This window comes from Psammomys obesus, unplaced genomic scaffold (assembly GCF_907164565.1).
Source record: "Psammomys obesus unplaced genomic scaffold, mPsaObe1.curated_primary_1811, whole genome shotgun sequence".
Lineage (NCBI taxonomy): Eukaryota > Metazoa > Chordata > Mammalia > Rodentia > Muridae > Psammomys > Psammomys obesus.
In genome coordinates this window covers 17,361,633-17,380,202 of record NW_026596095.1, presented here as the reverse complement: position 1 = coordinate 17,380,202, position 18,570 = coordinate 17,361,633, and the positions used below count along the sequence as shown (strand labels likewise).

Genomic DNA, 18,570 nt, shown 5'->3' with positions numbered 1-18,570 from the left:
ACACATTTCTACCCCCATGATAATCTGCCTTACCACAGACCTAGAAACAAAGGACCTAGGTATGATAGAGGGAACTCTCTGAAACTGAGAGCCAAAATACATATTTTCCATTAAGTTTCTCATTTACATGTGTTTTGTCAATGCAGTGCAAAAAGTAACTAATATAATGCTATTTGACTTCTTAGTTTTTAAGGAATATGTGAAGAGAACTTTTTTGTTACCCAACATCCCAGAAATGATGACTCACAGTGAACTGTTATTCTAGGATATTCGATTGTTTCCTGCTTCTCTTTGGGGGAAAATGAATTAAAAAGAAAAATTGAGCAAACAACTTCTTTAATCAACAGAAAATGTGAATCAAAATGACTCTGAGAGTCCATCTCACACCGGTCAGAATGGCTAAGATCAAAATCCAAATCAACAACACATGCTGGAGAGGATGTGGAGAAAGGGGAACCCTCCTCCATTGCTGGTGGGAATATAAACTTGTACAACCACTTTGGAAATCAATCTGGCACTTCCTCAGAAAACTGGAAATAGCTTTACCTCAAGACCCAGCTATACCACTCCTGAGTATATATCCAAAAGACTCTCCACCATACAACAAGGACACTTGCTCAGCTATGTTCATAGCAGCCTTAATCACAATAGCCAGATTATGGAAACAACCTAGAAGGCCCTCAGCCAAAGAATGGATAAAGAAACTGTGGCACATTTACACAATGGAATACTACTCAGCTCCTAAAAACAAAGAAATCATGACATTTGCAGGCAAATGGATGGAAACAGAAAAGATCATCCTGAGTGAGGTAACCCAGATCTAGAGAGACACACTTATAAGTGGTGTTTAGCCCTATAGTACAGGATAAGCATACTGTGAGGCACAGACCCAAGGGAGGATCCAAGGGAGGACGGATAAATCTCACTCGGAAGGGGGGACAGAATAGACAGAGGTAGTGGCTGAAGAGAGAGAACAAGGCAGGAGAGGGGACATAGAGTTAAGAGGTGGAGATCTGACCTGGGGAGAGTGAGGGCAAGGGTAGGTTAATCTCTGTGACAAGCTGCAGACCTAAGTCAGGGTAGGCTCCTGGGAGGACATGAAGGGGACTCAAGCAAAGACACCCAGTAGCAGAGGCCATAGAGACTGAAGAGGACACCCACTAGCTTGACTAGTCTCCTAGCATAGGGAAGGGAACACCAACCCACCCACAAAAACTTCGACCCAAAATTTACCCTGCCTACAAGGTGTGCAGCGATAAAGATAGAGCAGATACAGAAGGGACTGAGGGAATGCCCAACAAAAGACTTATCCTATGGGAGTGCCAACCCCTGACACTATGAACAATGCTCTGCTAAACTTGCAGACAGGAACCTGACAGAGTTGTCCTCTGAGAGATGCTACCCAGCAGCTCCTCAAAACAGATGCTGAGACTCACATCCAAACACTGGGTGATGAAGAGGGGTCTCATAGAAAGAGAAAAGGACCTGGAGGCAACAGGAGCTCCACAAGAAAAACAACAGAGCCAACTAACCAGATGGGCTTGCTGAGACTATAAAGCCTCAACCAAAGACCATGCATGAACTGGACCTAGGCCCCCTACAAAGATACAGCAGGTGGGCAGCTTAGGCCTTATGTGGGTCCTCTAGTAAGGGTAGTGAGGACTGAATTGGACACAGACTCACTTGCCAACTTTTTTTTTTTTTTTAATCATTTTCCCCTGGCAGGACTGCCTTGTCAGACCACAGGGGAAGAGGACATACTCAGTCCTGATGTTCTTGGGTGGATGGGAAAGGGAGCTCCCCTTTTCTGAGGAAAAAAAGGAAGGAGGAGGGGGGTGGGGCAGGTAGGGGAGGAGGGATATGGCTACAACAAAGATATAAAATGAATAAAAAAGAATAAAAAAAACTGAGTAAAGACACATCAGAAATGGAAATAGAAATAAAATGCCAATTGCAATATAAGTAACAGATTAATTAGAATGAAAGGCAAAAAGAGAACAAAGGTAGTTATTTCTAGTTTCTCTGAGTCCATAATGAAGACACAGAATAGTCATACCAAAAAAAAAAAAAAAAAAAAAAAAGAAAAAAAGAAAAAAATGTCATCGGGGGCAATGCACAAAGTATTGGGTTTAATTTCCAGCACTGTGCTAACTGGTTGTGGTGGCACAAGCCTATAATCTTAGCATTTTTGGAGGTGGAAGCAGAAGGAAGAGAAGTTAAAGGCCATCTTTGGGTTCATGGTGAATTTGAGACCAGCCTGGGCTACATGAGAGCCTGCCTCTAAAACAAAGCCAAGAGGCCTCACTGCCTGAAATCATAGAAGTCTGTCCATGAACTTAGGCAATTTATGGGAAAAACAAAAGTACCAAAAAGGTTAAAGACCAAGGGTTCACTACTAGGCTGGTCATGGTGGTACATGCCTTTAATCCCAACATTCAGGGAGGCAGAGGCACGATCTCTGTGAGTTTGAAGCCAGCCTGGTCTACAAAATGAGTCTAGGACAGCCAGGGCTACACAGAGAAACAAAAAACAAAACAAAACAAAAAAAAAATTAAAAAAAGAAGTTCACTACTAGGTAAAAATGATAGGTTGAAGGCCACAACTACAACAAATCAGAAATATGCTGTGGCTCACCCAAACACTGAGAGGCCCACTCATGCACTCACCACAGCTTGGTTTCCTGCATGTCAAGCCAGTAAAACAATCCAGAATGAGCAGAGGAGGGACCCATGGGCCTGGCCAGAACTGAGGAGCTGCTGGGTAGTGGGAGCCACTGGGGAAGGGAGAGGCGTTTTTCTCTGGGGTATGGCCACTAGTGGCTTGCTCATGCTCCAGTGAACGGCTCTCTACCCATGCATGTGTTATTGGGAGGAGGGAGGTGTTCCAGAAGGTGATGCAGGATAATGTGGGTGGAAATGACCAAATGACTTGTATAAAATTCCCAAAGGATAAAATTATATATTAAAGGAAAGAAAGAAAAGATTTGAGTAAAATAGTTAACTTGCTTATTGTAGCATATAGCTATTTCTTAGACCTCTGAATATAAATATTTAAAATAAAAAAATCAAACTCCAACGAGTATTTTAAAACAATAACCATAGAGGGTCATTCTGTAACAATACCGTTAACTAGGAAATCAATAACAAGTAGTTAATTAGAAGCAAACTAATGTCTTCATTTGTGAAGCACACAAGAAACTTCAAAACTGCATCAAAAAAGACATTGTATTGGAAAATTAGGATATGTTATGAGTTAAACCATAAATAAAATATCACTTATGGAAACTTATAATAGCGTTTTCATAATCTTATAGATGAAGCATTCCCAAAGTAAGTTAAACATCCAACCTCAGGGGTTAGAAAACAAATCCAAAGGAGGGCTGGGGCTATATTGCTTCATGGGCATGAGGCTCTAGATTCAATTCCCAGGACTGTCCTCTTCAATTAAATAAAGAAACAAACAGAGGGAAATTAAGCAGGAAAAGGGACACAGATAAAGGTAACAGCAAAGATTAAGGATATAGAAATTAATAAGAGCATTTACAAGCACAAAAAAAATAAGAGTAATCAAATACATCTCTGCAAGGCCGACAAAGGGGAAAAAGGGCAGAAATAAACAATAGGAGATCAAAAGTGGACGTCGTTCTAGATGCGTGAAAACAAACCGTCGGAAGTGTATGTGAGGGTGTAAACATCTCCACGGGATTCCGTCCAGAAGCTCAGGCTGACAGGTGCTCTGTGCTCAGCGGGACATTCAGTCCCAGCAACAGTGCTGTGAGATGTAGTTCTCATTCTCCGGTTACATGTACGGGCACTGCAGCAGAGAGAGCTTAAGCAGGCGAAAGGAAAACAGTTGGAACAATGAAATTAATTATGCGGCAGCTCCTGTGGGACAAGCACTCACTGTTGAAACCCAAGGTCAAAGCAGGCCACGTTGGCTTCGGTCATGCTCCAGCTCTTTCTACATAAGAACATTTTCTCATCTCGGTCCACAAGTTTGACCTGAACAATTCCCTCTGCATTTGTGCTCCCACAACATAAAGAAACATTAAAATTTCCTGAAATAAAAAACCAAAAGGATGGACAATATTTTAGTATTTATGTTTTCTCCCTTATACTTGTCTATTAAAACAGCTAATTCCAAATTAACTTTGAACATCATAATGATTTTAACAAATAATAAGCTATTATTTTGTGAATGCTAATCATGCGTTAGTGGCCATACTGATCAGTGGCAAAATGCTAAATTCTCATACCAACCCTTAAGGACTATTACACTTATCTTCAATTGAAGACACCACTTACCCAAGTAGTAAAGCTGGGAATTGGGATTTGCTTTACTGTCATGGTTTGAATGCAAATGGCCCCCATAGGCTCATACATTGGTCGCCATTCTAATGGCTCCCTAGTTGGTGGAACTGTTTGGGAAGGATATTGACCTTGGTGGAGGAGGCGTGCCACTGAAGAGGTGGGTTTGAGGGTTCAAAAGCCCATGCCAGGCTCAGTCAGTCTCTGTCTCTCTCTGTGTCTGTGTCTCTGCCTCTGTCTCTCTCTCTCTCTGCCTCCAACTTATAGCTAAGATGTGAGCTTTCAGCCACTTCTCCAGTAGCCTGACATGATGGTCTCACCCTCTGAAACTGTAAGCAAGTTTTCAATTAAATGTTTTCTTTTATAAGTTGCCTTGGTCACGGTGTCTCTTTACAACAATAGAAAAGTAACTAAGATGCCTTCACTAACATTACTCCAACAGCCACACTCTTAGAAGTAAGCCAAACAATGAAAGAACACATCCAAGGGGTTTCTACAGTCTCACAGATGTGAGGTAGTCGGTGCTTCAGGAGAAGAAAAGTGATGCTGAGCGTATCAGCCACTGCCTTTTGTCTACCCATCAGCGGGTAGTAGAGGCTGACCCAAATGGGGAGCCTCATTCCTCATTTGCACAGTGTCTTACCCCTTTCACCTCGTACCACTGAATCACTAAGCTATGACAGCTGGCCTGTGTCTCAGTACCTAGAAGAGGGATGCCCTAAGCATACCTGCCCAAACGCAATGTGCCTGCAGTAACTGTGCATCTGGGGGTGGAGCCTGGGTTTTGCTCTGATAGCCAAACTGAAATGAGTCTTTGCAAAGAGCCTTGCACACTTCATTTTAGTTCCCACAAGAGTCTTAGGACTTACCAACTTGTACTATTCATACTTTACAGGTGATGGAACTGGGGTTGAGAGTGGTCCCAAAGGTCACGTAACAGCTGGGTAAACTTACAGGAGCTTGAAATTAAGCTTGACTGGCAGGGAGTTCCCTAATTCTTTATCCTGTATATATTCCTAATCTGCATGCCAGGGGTCTAGCTTCCTAGTCCCATCAGTATAGGACTCAGCTCCTGGACTGAGTGAAGACAAGCTCTGGCCTGAGGTGTTGCGTTGTCCCAGGACGCTAGTGTCTCAAGCTAACCTTGCATAATCAGGGTCAGTGGGCTGGGTTTGGATAAGAGAAATGACAGGGTTGAGGGGACAGATATTAGAAGATATTGCTAAGGTTAGATGTCTGAAGGGTGAGCTGAGGTCAGAGCAGACTGTATCTGTATGAATCTTATGCTAAGATGGTTTCAGGATTTATTGTTTATTTATGTGTAAGATTGTGCGCTGTGTGTGTGTGTGTGTGTGTGTGTGTGTGTGTAAGGAAGATGCCCCAGAGGCCAGAAGAGGGCTTTGGACCTCCTGCAGCTGGAGTTACAGACAATTGTAAGCCAACCAACATGGGTGTTAGAGTCCAAATTCTGGAAGAACAAGGAGCTCTCATGACCGTTGAGCCATCACTCCAGCCCCCTCCTAGCAAGACCTTTTCACTGAATTCTGAAGCAGTTGGATGGCCCTGTGACTAATCCCTTAAATCAAGCAGAGGGGGCAGTGGGGAGATCCTGAAGGGCTGGGCAGCAAAGAGGGCGACCTCAGAGGCGTGGGGACTCAAGGAAAGCCTGTATTCCCATGACCTCTGTTTTTCTAGTGATCACTGTTATCTAAAAACGGCTTATTGATGGTGGGTCATGGCCCTACATGGCTGGTTAATTGATTGTGAGTGGCAAAAGTTGGCAAAGGGTTTCTGAAAGCATAAACCAAAAGTTAACAAAAAAATCAAACATGTAGCTGGCTTGTTGCTGACTCACGCCTTTAATCCCAGCACTCAGGAGGCAGAGGCAGGCAGATCACTGTTTGTCCAAGGCCAGCCTGGTCTACAGAGCAAGTTCTGGGACAGCCATGGCTAGACAGGGACACACAGCCTCAAAAAAAAATCAAAAGTGTAATGAATCTGAGGTGTTTCTGGCAGTGTGTGGCCATGTTGCTTCATGTGATTTTACTGCAGCCGTGGTTTCAAACACACACCACTCACACTTTTCTCTGAGCATGCACCATGCCGTGCAGTAGAGATGAATGCCGTCAGAAATGCCTTGGCTCAGATCCAAGACTACTGTAGCTTTTTTTTTTTTTTAACCATACATGCATACCTTTTTGCTCATACAGAAACATAATGCTCTAATTGCAGAAAACAAACACTTCTAATATTTTCCCACCATCCTCTCTCAGCACCCAGGCCTCAGATTACTGTGCATCTTTGGATTATATTGTATTAGAATGTTTGATTTTTTTTTTAATTACTGACTGAGTTGCTGACTTAAGTAGTATTGTTTTTGTTGTTGTTGTTTGTTTGTTTGTTTTTAAACAATTAAATGTATTTTGGCTTGGGATCAGGACAGAATTTTGAACAATTTCTGAGGCAGTCCTAACCATACCCCTGCTGCTTTGTATTAGTATGAACCAAGATTGCCCCAACTGACAGACTCCAAAATCACAATATTGATCACCTCTGAAAAACACTGAAGATTATGTCCTACAATGTCTAATGCTTAGGCAAGATTCAACACATGTAAAAATAAGGACATCCATATCATTAAAATGCAAGTTTTCTTTCATGTTAAAAGTAAAACTATAGACATATCAAAGAATTACTTTTAAATCAGCTTTTTATAATCACCATCCAATATTTGGTGTGCACACCCATTTCATGTATTTATATATTCAGAGTCACTCAAAAATTTCCTGAGTGAAAAGGGGGTCATGAATGGGGAAAAAAATGTTTTAAGAAGCTCCCAGTCTACAAAGAATGTTAAGCTGCCGTTAGAATATTTCGCAGCAGAAGCATTTTGTGCTGAAGGGGTCGGTCGCATTTCATTGCCCTCCTGTTAGAATAGCCTGTTACGCACATCTTCCCTCCCTACCTTCATCCGCGCAGGTTCCATTATTTGAAAACTTTGTCTGCGGGTTAAGACACTCGGCACTCTTCTGGTGACAGTACGTCGGGTAGACCCTTCCGTTCGTGGCGCACACTGGCGAGTCCTTCCTTGGGCACTGGTAAGGGAGTTTGCAGACGCAGGTTCCGTCGACACATTTCTGCCACGGCTGGCAGAAGACTTTGTAACAGGAGCGGTGCGTGTATTTTTGCAGCAAGCATTTCTGATCTAGCAGATCCTCCTGAAGCGGAGCTGACGCTGGCGCGCGCTGGGAACAAGAAGTAACAAAACACAAGCTAACCTGACTCTTTTCTCTTTAGATTTGCTATGGTTTACTTCCTATCCCCAAAGAAACTCCTCTTGAGGCGTTTTACCTCTCTGGAAGGTAGCTGGATGACCCTTGAGGATGGGCGAGGCAGGCTTTCTTCTTTCTTCTCGAGAACATCAAAGGTTCCTATTCTCAGTCTCACCCTGCTGTCATTTAAAATGACACCACAGGCTGAAGGCATTGTGCCAGGTCCAAGAAGGAGAAAGGCTATGGCTATGGCTATCCATGTGTGTGTGTTTGTATATATGGATGCTGATTTCTGTGTATGGATATATATGAATGCACACACACACACATATATATATATATGTATACATACACATGTTTCAAGTTACGTAGGAAATTCAATATGGTGTTTATTGTTTTGGTTGGGATATTTTTAAACATAAATGCCCCTCCTTTCCCAGAATCAGCATGCAGTTGGAACTGGCAGGAAGATGACCACACAGTGTGGGCAAGAAGGGTGGGATCTTCCATGCTTCTCTCTAATTGCTCCAAAGGAATAGAAAGCATTGTTTTGGAATCAACTCTATTATTTTTTCCTTGGGGATAAAAAAAAAAAATCATTGGCCTACTTAGTTCTTGTGGTTTCCCAGAAGTCAGTAGTGTATATATGAGGAAATAGTTTCCTCTTCAGTTCCTCTGACCACTGTAATTTTCATCTAATGGCCCCACAGGCAGACTCTGAAAAGAAGCAATTTACTTTGTTTCCCATGTCTCGCTGCTATAAATAATACTACAATGAGTTTCCTTATTCATGCACATTTCCCACATATGCTACCTACATCTGTCAGACACTTACCTGGGTATGAAATCACTGACTCTAAAGCATAAACAGCTTTAACACTGAAAAATGACTCAATTTTTCTCAACAGAGGTTTTCTCTCCTTCGTGTTTGTGGTTCAAGATGTGCATTTTCAGCTTTCTGTTCCTGCTGCCAGGCCTGCTGCCTAAGCTCCTGTTGCCATGCTTCTGCTCTGCCCGCACGGATTCTTTTCCCTTGGGAACTCTAAGCCAAAATAACACACACCCCCCCTTTTTATAAATTGCCTTTGTCATGTTTTTTTTTTTTTGTTTGTTTGCTTGCTTATTTATTTGTTTTTGAGACAGGGTCTCACTATAGAGTTTTTGCTGGCCTCGAACTCACAAAGATCCACTTGCCTCTGTCGTTCCGTGCTGGGATTAAAGGCATGCAACACTACACCCAATGGTTGTGGTTTTTTATTATACCACCAGAAAAGTTACTAATACAAGTCCCAAGGCAAAGCAGCTTGAGCAGAGAGCTTGATAAAAACATATCGAGGACCCTACAGAATTCTTAGACTGTTTGAAATGAATAGAGCATACATAGGTAGTGATCCAGAGACAACAGAAACTTTGAAATGACAAAGCTGACTTTCCTTGGTGTTCTAGTTTGGTTTCTGTTGTTGTGATACACGTGGATCCAAAACAACTTTGGCTCACAGATTATAGTCTATCAGTGAGGGAAGTCAAGTCAGGAACTTAAAACAAGAACTCAGAAGACTGACTCAGAGACCATGACAAACACTTCTTACTGGCTTGCTCAGCTACCTTTCTTTTAATAGCCCAGGCCCACCTGCCCAAGGGATGGTACCTCCCACAATGCACTGGGCCGTTCCCCATCAATCATCAGTCAAGACAATGCTCCACAGTTTGTTGTAGGCAATCCTTCACCTGAGGGTTCCTCTTCTCAGTTGTGTCCAGTTGACAACCAAGGTTAGCTATAATTGTCCAGAGTACCTCAGATACACAAAGTAAGTAGCAAGAGGTGAATGGAACCCTGGAGCTGCCTCAACTGGCAAAACTGCCCTGTGACATTTCAGTAGCAAGGACTTTTTTAAAAATGGAAGGAACATCAAAAGATGAAATTAGCAGGTGCATGGATTCAAAGACCATTCTTTGACTTGCCATGGAATAACCAGAACTAAAATTGGAAGCCCTGTTCTAATTCCCAAATTGCATGGGTCATCCTACTGTGGAAGCGATTCAGTGCACCTTTAGCAAGCACAAGACCTATTAAAAAAAAACAAGAAGAAATAAAAAGGATGCCCCTAACTACATAGAAATCTTTTAAATTTTTTTACTTTATTTTATTTTTATATTTTAAGGCTTTGAATTTTATTTTCTGTATCAACCATTAAAAGATTATTCTTTTTATTAATAAGTGTTATTCACTGATTTTTAAAATTTAAATAATCCTGATTACTTTTTCATCTCTCCTCTCTTGTTTCTCCCCCACCCCTACCACTATCCATTCTTTCCTACATATTTTTAATTAATTAATTTATTTATTCACTTGATATCCAATCGTAACTCCCTCTCTCCTCTACTCCCCATCCCATCTCCCATCCTCTTCCTCCTATCTCCCCCATCCCTACCTCTCAGAAAAGGAAAGCCCCACCACCACCAATCTAACCAGACAGGACTCCTAGTGGAGAGAGGGGAACACCAACCCACCCCCCAAAATCTTTGACCTAAAATTACCCTGCCTACAAGATGTGCAAGGATAAAGATAGAGCAGAGATTGAAGGAATGTCAAACCAATGCCTGGCCCAACCTAAGACCCACCCTGTGGTGGGTAATCCCTCACACTATTAATGATACTCTGCCATCCTGCAGCTAGGAGTCTAGCATAGCTGTCCTCCAAGAGGCTTCACCCAGTAGTGGTTAGAAGCAGATGCTGAGACTCAGAGCCAAACATTGGGCAGAGCAAAGGGAGCTTTGTGGAAGAGTAGGGTGTGTGTGTGTGTGTGTGTGTGTGTGTAAGGATAGAAGCACCTAGAGGTAATAAAAAATCCATAAAGACCAACAGAGTCAACTAACCTTGGCCCAGGGAGGCTTGTGGAGGCTAAAGCACCAACCAAGGACCATGCACGGATTGGACCTAGACCCCCTATTCATTGTACCTGATGGGCAGCTTGACTTTTATGTAGGTTCCCTACCTAGCAAGAGGAGTAGGGACAGTCTTTGACAAGGACTCTGTTGCATGCTTTTTGATCACTTTGCCTTGGCAGGGCTATCTTGCCAGGCCATGGAAGAGGAGGATGCGCTCAGTCCTGATTGACTTGATGCGCTGGGGAGGGTTGGTGGGAGGAGCTCCCTTTTATTTTATTTTTATTTGTGTGCATGTAGTTGTAATTGTAGGTATGCATACATGAGTGTAGATGCCTGTGGAGGCCAGCAGAGGGCATCTCATCCCTTGGAGCTTGAGTTACAGGGGTTTGTGAGCCACCTGACGTAGTGCTGGGAACTGAACTCAGCAGCTCTGGAAGAGCAGTAAGTATTCTTAGCTGATGAGCTATATATCTGGCCCTACATAAAATTCTTCAAGACGGTGGACAATGAGTAGTTCACCAGATGCAGGGGTTAATGTTAGTGATCAAGAATGAGTTCTGGAGCTCACTCTGACCCCACTGTCCCTGTCAGAGCTTCCTTTGTAGAGCTTGGTGGCTTGGATGATGAGAAGCACACTGTTGGATTTTTCTCATTGACATTAGGTCAACTACTTGATTTTAAACATAAGCTTCCCAAATTTTCTGGAGAGACAAAGATTCAGGGGAAATCTCAAAAAATTGTTTTCTTCTTAGACTGACAAATGAGAAACACATACTAAAAGAATCATTCCCTACTATGCATGCTGAATGTGCTGTTCAATTGTTGGGATAAGATCTACTGAAATTATGTCAGAGTGACCTTTGAGCCTGATGAATGAACATATAACTATCACCTGAACAGACTTGTGGCCTGTAAGCTGAGAGAAACTAAAGAAACCCTTTAAGAGTTAATATTGGACATCTGAGCACATAGGAGCCTGGGAAGGGGACATGAACATTTACATTTGTCCCACACCAAGAATTCCAAATTTGAGGCCATAGCCACTGAAAGAACATACTAGAAAAGCTATTGAACTTCTACTGGCTATGTTTTCTGTATACGACCTCAGCTACCCTTTCTGGCCCCATGTAACATCCAATTTTACTAGTACAAAAGTAAAGTCTTAGGACATTAGTCAGACTGTGGACGATACTGGCCCAAAGGTGTCAAACTTACCGTTTTGACCAGAGGTTTCTGTTGGCTTGTAGTTCTCAAGGATGTTTTGTTCTGCCGTACATCAGCCTGAGAGAAGTCACATATGCTAATGAGCATGCATGTAATTATATCCATATAGCTGAATGAGTAAATGAGTTTATTCCAGCTGTCCTGTTCTAACAGACCTGAAACCATAGGATGCTCACAGTTGGGAGTGGCTCTGTGGAACAAGATCTTGTAAGGATGAGTATCTGGTGATATCATGTCAAACGACAATGGTAACAGCAACCCCTTCACACAGAAGATAGAATTTATAGTCCTAGTAAGGACCCTCCATCTGGGTAAGGATAGGAGAGCACTAATGTGCTTTTTCAGTTCACTGTTGTCGTTGGTGGTGGTGATGGTCGTGGTGGTGGTGGTCATGGTGGTAGTGGAAATCAAATCGAGGATCTGGCACACACTAAACACTTGCTGTATTGCTGAACTACATTCCAATCCCCATGGGTCGATTTGGAAAAAGAGAGACTGTGAGACAGTTAAGAGAGAGAAACTGAACATGCTAGCAAGCTTCAGATTTGTTAGAAACTGTCCTGCAGTCATTGGCCATAGTCTGTGGCAACAGATATCCATTTACCTGCCTGTTAAAGGAAGCAATTGAGCAAGTCAGAAAGCGAAGGCCCTAGGTCCCTCCCCAAATGTCCCTGATTCTTGGGATTTCACAAATATTCTCTAAGAGTGCTCCTGGGCTGGGAGGAGGGTGGTGAAGGGGGGAAGCTTGCTCAGTGGGTAAAGTGCTTTCTGAGCAAGCAAGAGTGCCTCCCTGATTTTGGACTCCCAGGACCAATGTGAAAGCCAGGCATGACAAGAGGCCGTGTCTTAAAAGGAGAGCAACTGAGGAAGATATATGGTGTCAGCCTTTGGGTCCCCCAATACACACAAATGGATGAGTACAGGTGTGTAGGGCACACACACAGAATGTCCCTGAGGGCTTAACAACAGCCAGCAAATAGGGCCTTGATTGGAGTTTGTCCTACTCTGAGACCCAAAGCAGGTTGGGTGTCTATGACAATAATGCAGCAAGCAAAGCACTCTGCTTTGGTAACATTCTTTCTTGGTTCTTAAAAGCCACATATGTGCGTGTTACAGTCAGCCCTTGTTGCCGTGACCCTTTTCACACCGATCTATCATGATGTTCTGATTCAAGAAAAAGCAAAATGGACAGGGGTATTTTTTCCCATCCCCTAAGTAGAAACGTGCAACTGGCATTTAAAACAACAAAAAATGTCTCCCAGATGACTATAATTTCATTTTGAAAACACAGTTTGAGCTCTTTGAACACATTTAGGTTGCTCCTATGATAAGCTGTATTATAAACGGTGGAATAAAAATTTTCCATTTTCTTTCATAAACTGATTTTTTTTTTAAAGTTCGGAAATTTGTGCAAATTTTGTATTAACGTTTATTTAACTACACTCATTTGTTTATTTTGTTGGGAGTGGGGTGTATGAGCCACAGCCTGTGTACGTGGAAGTCAGAGGACAACTTGTGGGAGTTGGGTCTCTCCTTCTACCACGTGGCGTCACAGAGCAAACTCAGGTCATGGGCTTTGGTGGCAAGTGCCTTTACCCACTGAGCTATTTAGCTGGCTCCAAATGCTGGTTCTTAAAGCACCGAAGAGATCTTTATTTTCAAAAGACTGTTCAATAAAAGAAAGCCACCTTGTTGTTGTTGTTTCCAAGTGGAGTATTACTGTATTAATTCTTCAGTTTGTTCCAGGAAGCAGAAATGGGACTATAACGGTTAGTTTACCCTGTCAACTTTACACAACCCAGACTCACCCAGAAAGAGTCTTGATGACAATTTCTCTAGATCAGATTGGCCAGCTTGTTTCTGTGAGGGATTGGTCATGATTGTTAATCGCTGTGGAAAGACCCAGGTGACTACAAGGAGCACCATTCCTAAGAATTGGTTCTAGAACAGTATAAAGTGGGGGAGGGGGATTTAGCTGAGAGCAAGCAAGCAAGGATCTGTGTGTTGATTCTTTCTGCTCTTGACTGTACATGCAATGCTTTCATTTCCTGCCTTGACTTCCCCACAATTATAGGCTATAATTTGGAATTAGGAACCAAACAAACCCTTTCTTCTTTAAGTAGCTTTTTGTTAGGATATTTCTCACAGTAACAGAAATGAAACTAGAACAGGGCTATAAACATTCTAAATAAAATTTCTAATTATAAATGTTTAACAAAACAGACTTTTTAATTGTGAAATTTAAAAATATAGAAAACACAAAATACCAGCAAAACGAATACCCAGATATAAGAGCTGTTAAATATTTGACACATACACCACAAGAATCTTTTAATTGTCGTATAGAGAAGGAGCTATACTATACATTTATGTGTTGTGTCTATATATCTATTCACATGTATATTTCTTCTATAACAAAATATACTAGCATTCAATTTCTTTCTTATCAATGAATGTTTAGCTTAGTCCCATTTTATCAATATAATAACAACATTTTAAATGATACATGTAAAACCCTGATCTCATAAATAATTCTGATCTCATAAGTGGTTTTTTTTTTTGTTACATAGTTGCTTTTGCAAGCTACACAAAGGCAAAACATTTTGGGAATGTTGTCTCAAAGTTGACAGTCAGCAACAGATGTTTAAGATGGCTTAAACATGTTTAGCTTTAAGAGACAGTGTACCATTACAGTTATCTTTTCTTGGAGACTACAAAGTTTCTTTACTTGAATGGGACACATTTACTTAGCTGGAGGACAGGTGGTACTTAAAATACCTGCTCCCCTTTCTGCCTGAGAGGGCTGCAAAGGATCACTCTTTCTCACCAACTGTCAAATCAAACATGGAAAGATGGGCCCAGGAGAAGTCCCTCTTGTTCCATAGTCTCATCCTGACCTCTCAACTTTCAGTGACTTCTCCTCTCCCTGAAGTTATTCACCCTCTGGTATTTTTACCACTTTGGCAATTAGGTGTATAGAGATACTTTATAACCATTTTCTTTCCAACAGTATTTAAATGATACATATCTATGCTATAAATTTTTATCTTTCTTGAACTAATGCTATGTGGCCACATCCCTTTGAAAGCCGGGACACACGGTGATCATCAGGGTGAGCAGCCACATCTTGCCTGTGTATCCTAGACCTTGTGTTTTGACACCCTGACCTGCGTACAAAATGCCCTGTACTGAGAACAGTATTCAGCAGACTGGGTAAGACAATCAGTGCTTTCCACAGTGCTCTTATTGGATGACTTTGCCCAGCTTCAGGAGAGTGTGCCGTGAGCATGGTTAAATTAGGGTAGGCCACACTGTCAAGTGCAGCTTCATTAGATACATTTCCCACTTAACGGTACTTTCAGTGTATGATGGGCTCATCTGGATGCGATACCATTACAAGTAAAGAATCTCTTTCTGATCTTGTAATAGCCCCCTTGTTTTTGCATTTTCAAAGATAATTTAAGTCTTGCTTACTATTTTTCATCTGACACAATTTAATCATCTTTCTGCAATTTTGTTAAAAGGGTGCTGAAGGATCACTCTTATTATCTTCCTATCACTGTACCTTACACCCAGAAGAAGCACGGTGAAGGTTTATTGATTTAGTAGAACAGTAAATTATAGCAATGAATCAACAAGTTCTTATTCAGCTCAATGTTTATGTATATGTTAAGCATATTAAAAACTATTTCCTTAAGCTCCTTTTATCAAGATATTAATTCAGGATCCTTGCTACTGTTTATTTGCTTTCTTAACAACTGACCTACTGTAATGTTTATGTCTAAATCACATGTTTTAAGGATTTCCCTATATTTTTATAATCTTCAAAATGTCTCCTTAAAAGACTTTCCATAACGATCGCATCACTCACCTTAGAAGAGCTCCAGTGGAGGTACAAAAACAGCAGAATAAGACGAGTGAGCTTCATGCTGGAGGTGTGCGGGGCTGGGTCTCCACGAAAGACTCTTGTCCATGTTAGATACTCTCCTGAAATTTAATCTTTAACCTCTGAAAAAATATTTAAAAAGGAAAGAGCTTTGTACTTTTGAACTCTTAGAGGATTTGGCTAATATCCAGAGTTTTACCGTAACTGAAACAAAAAACAGCCTCCCCAGTAAATAGCTGGGGCAGGCCACCAATAGGAAGTGTTTGCACCAGGGGATTGTTCTGTCTTGGCTTTGACAATGCCCCAGTTCTGTTTTCCAGGGAACACAGAAAGAACCACTCTGTGTGTGTGTGGGTGGGTGGGGGGAGGATTTGGTAAATAAATTACACTCTTCGGCTTCCGATTGAGGAGGAGAGGGCTGTGGCAGCTGAAATGCTGCCTGGCTGCGTTCTCTAGAGCCATATATGACAGAGGCTTGGGTGAAAGACTCTCATCAGGCATCAATATCCATGCTTTCATGGAGAGAGAAGCAATGGGAGAACAGGGGGAGAAATGGGTCCTCTGTGTGGGTTCAACAAAAGCCGGCTATGGGGCGCCCTGGAGAACTGTGATTGGTCAGTTCTCTGCCTCCGGAGAAAAAGACTGGACCGTGAGACCTCACCTTGCTCAGTCAGAGGCGCTGCTCCAGAAGGCAAACCCTTCGGGAGAGCAGTTCACTGTAGCTGATGCAGACTCAGAGGGCTCTGACAAGGGCTTGTTGTCTGGTGTTTCCTGGCCCTTCTCACAGCCGGCCGGCAAGTTCTTCCATGAAGGACACATCTGGAAGACGCACCTGTGTCTTCAGTGCGCTGCTTGTACCCTTTCGAACTCCTTCCATATATACTCAAAAAGTAGTTCTTCCAAAGTTCTTCTTTGGGCCTCTTCTTCCGGAGAAAAAGCTCACAGGAGGGAGTTGGGGAAACCCCACTAACTCAGACACTGCAGGTCATGTTGAGGCCCAGATGATGCTTATTGGTTGTCTCTTCATGGATTCCCTATCCTCTTCCTTCTGAGAGCCTGACCTCTGTGGCTTCATGGCCAACCGGTGGTATTAACCCACAGCCTCTTCCAGGCATGGGCTAACGTCCTGGTTTTCACTCTCAGCGCAAAGTTGCTGTTTCCAGGCCCTCCAGAAGTCACGTGATTCCACACACACACTCCTTCCAACCCCCACTGGGAGTACAGGAGCTCTGGTTCCCCTGAGTTGTCAGAGCCAATTACCTCTGTCAAGACCAAGGCTCCATTTCTTTCTTCCTTGTCCCTAGTCACAAAGAGGCCAGTGTGTACCAGGAAACAGCCTTAGCTTTCATTTGTTTAATGGTGTTTTTGCTGATATTGTTATTTCAAGGCAGGGTGTCAGTTCCAAAATGTAACCTTGGCTGGCCTGGTTCTTACTATGCAGACCAGGATAGCCTCAAAGTTATAGGGCTCCTATTCACTCTGTCTCCTGGGTGCTAGAATTGCAGATGTGTGCCACCACATCTGGCTCAATAGCGTTCTTCCTGCACTCCCTGGTGAAGGTGTGGTACTTCCGGGGACACAGACCTCTATCAAAATCCACAGAGCACACAATTGTAAGGGCTGGGAGTGCTAAGTGTGGGCATTCCTGTCTATTTCCCTCAGAAGTTCCCAGAGCCATGTGTCCTTCCTATGAAAGACACAATATTAAGTAAGAGGCTGTGGTTAAATGTACACATTGATTGCTAGAGGAAGGAGCAGTCTTCTCAGCGTGCTGCTGACTAGCACATTAGCAGGTCTGGCAATGCTATACTATCTTTTGGGGGGGTGTGGTATGTGATAATGCAGTGGAATCCTGGGCATAGGCCAACTTCTGTATCTCTTTTGCTGTCAAGAGGGTACCCTTGTCAGGCAGGTTGTTATGTGGGCTCTCTTACTTTGAGACCCTTTGGCTCACGGCACTAACCAGGTCTGGAGGACCCAAAAGGCACACCCCTATTTCAAATACATCTGCCTTTGTGATAAGACACAACTGTTGTTTCTAGGCCTGAAGGGATCAGATGTAGTCAATTAGCCACTTGGTCTCCTTGATGAATTGTGCCATCTTGTGGGCACCATGTTTTACTTTGCAGCTGCTGAATCAAGCGTTGTGTTGATGGCAGCAGCTAAATAGACTTTGGAGGTTATCCTCCACTTCTGCTTCCAAGGCCATATCTGTCTTGTGCTTATTATGCCAGCACTGAACCAACAGATGGCTCAGTCTGGGTGATATCAAAATGTCATAAAAAAATCTTAGTGTCTTTTCTCTTGGAGCGCTTTCTGGCAGATATTACCATGTGACACAAGGAGCTTGAAAACTTCATCCCATTGGCTTATGTACACCCACACACTTCTACCCCAAATTTCTTTATTTTTCAGTATGTTTTAGTCTAGGAAGATGGTTATATGAATACTGCAAGTAATTATATATGTAAAATAGTCTGTCTAAGTCTGATTCCAGACCTGGGAATGACCAGGCTCAACATTTAAGGCTTATTCTAAGGCAGAATTTCACAGCCCTGGAACTCACAGTTGTCATGCCTCAATCTCTCCGCTGCTGGGATCCACATTGCATCCCAGTGAGCATGGGATGACCACTGGTTTTCAAAGCCACCCGGGGGTGGGTGTAATGGGATGCCCTTTGGTTTTGATTTGTACCCACACATCCCACGCAACCGTCTAAAACAGTCTCTCTTCCTTCAGCTGCTCAGAACACATTCCCCCACAGAGTCAGAGGCATGCTGAGACATGGCGGCCATGTCAACTGTTTGGAGGTTTTGCTAGCAGGTCTGAGTTACTTGCTGTGTAGCTTGCTTGTGACCTCTGACTCTGTGTTTGATTACGGAGGTGACATTTTCACGAGGCTTGCCTGGACTAATGTTTTAGTTTCCTAGTTGAGTTAGTTTAGTCCATAAGGACCTGGTTCATGAGGTGCAGCTCTAGACACATGATGACC

The 18,570-nt window shown here is 42.7% G+C and overlaps 1 protein-coding gene across 2 annotated transcripts in view; it reads right to left on the bottom strand.

The window, feature by feature from the left end:
* Nucleotides 1–15,690, bottom strand: part of Cfi (complement factor I) — a 35,282-nt gene extending 19,592 nt beyond the window's left edge. The window contains exons 1-4 of one of the 2 annotated variants that reach the window (XM_055628113.1): nt 15,564–15,690; nt 11,684–11,749; nt 7,273–7,552; nt 3,904–4,057 (exon numbers count right to left, since the gene is read on the bottom strand). In XM_055628113.1, the coding sequence (XP_055484088.1) occupies nt 3,904–4,057; nt 7,273–7,552; nt 11,684–11,749; nt 15,564–15,620 (557 nt within the window). In that variant the 5' untranslated portion in view covers nt 15,621–15,690. The remainder of the gene's footprint in view (nt 1–3,903; nt 4,058–7,272; nt 7,553–11,683; nt 11,750–15,563) is intronic. The other variant, XM_055628114.1, reaches the window with a different exon arrangement.
* Between the last annotated feature and the right edge of the window lie 2,880 nt (nt 15,691–18,570).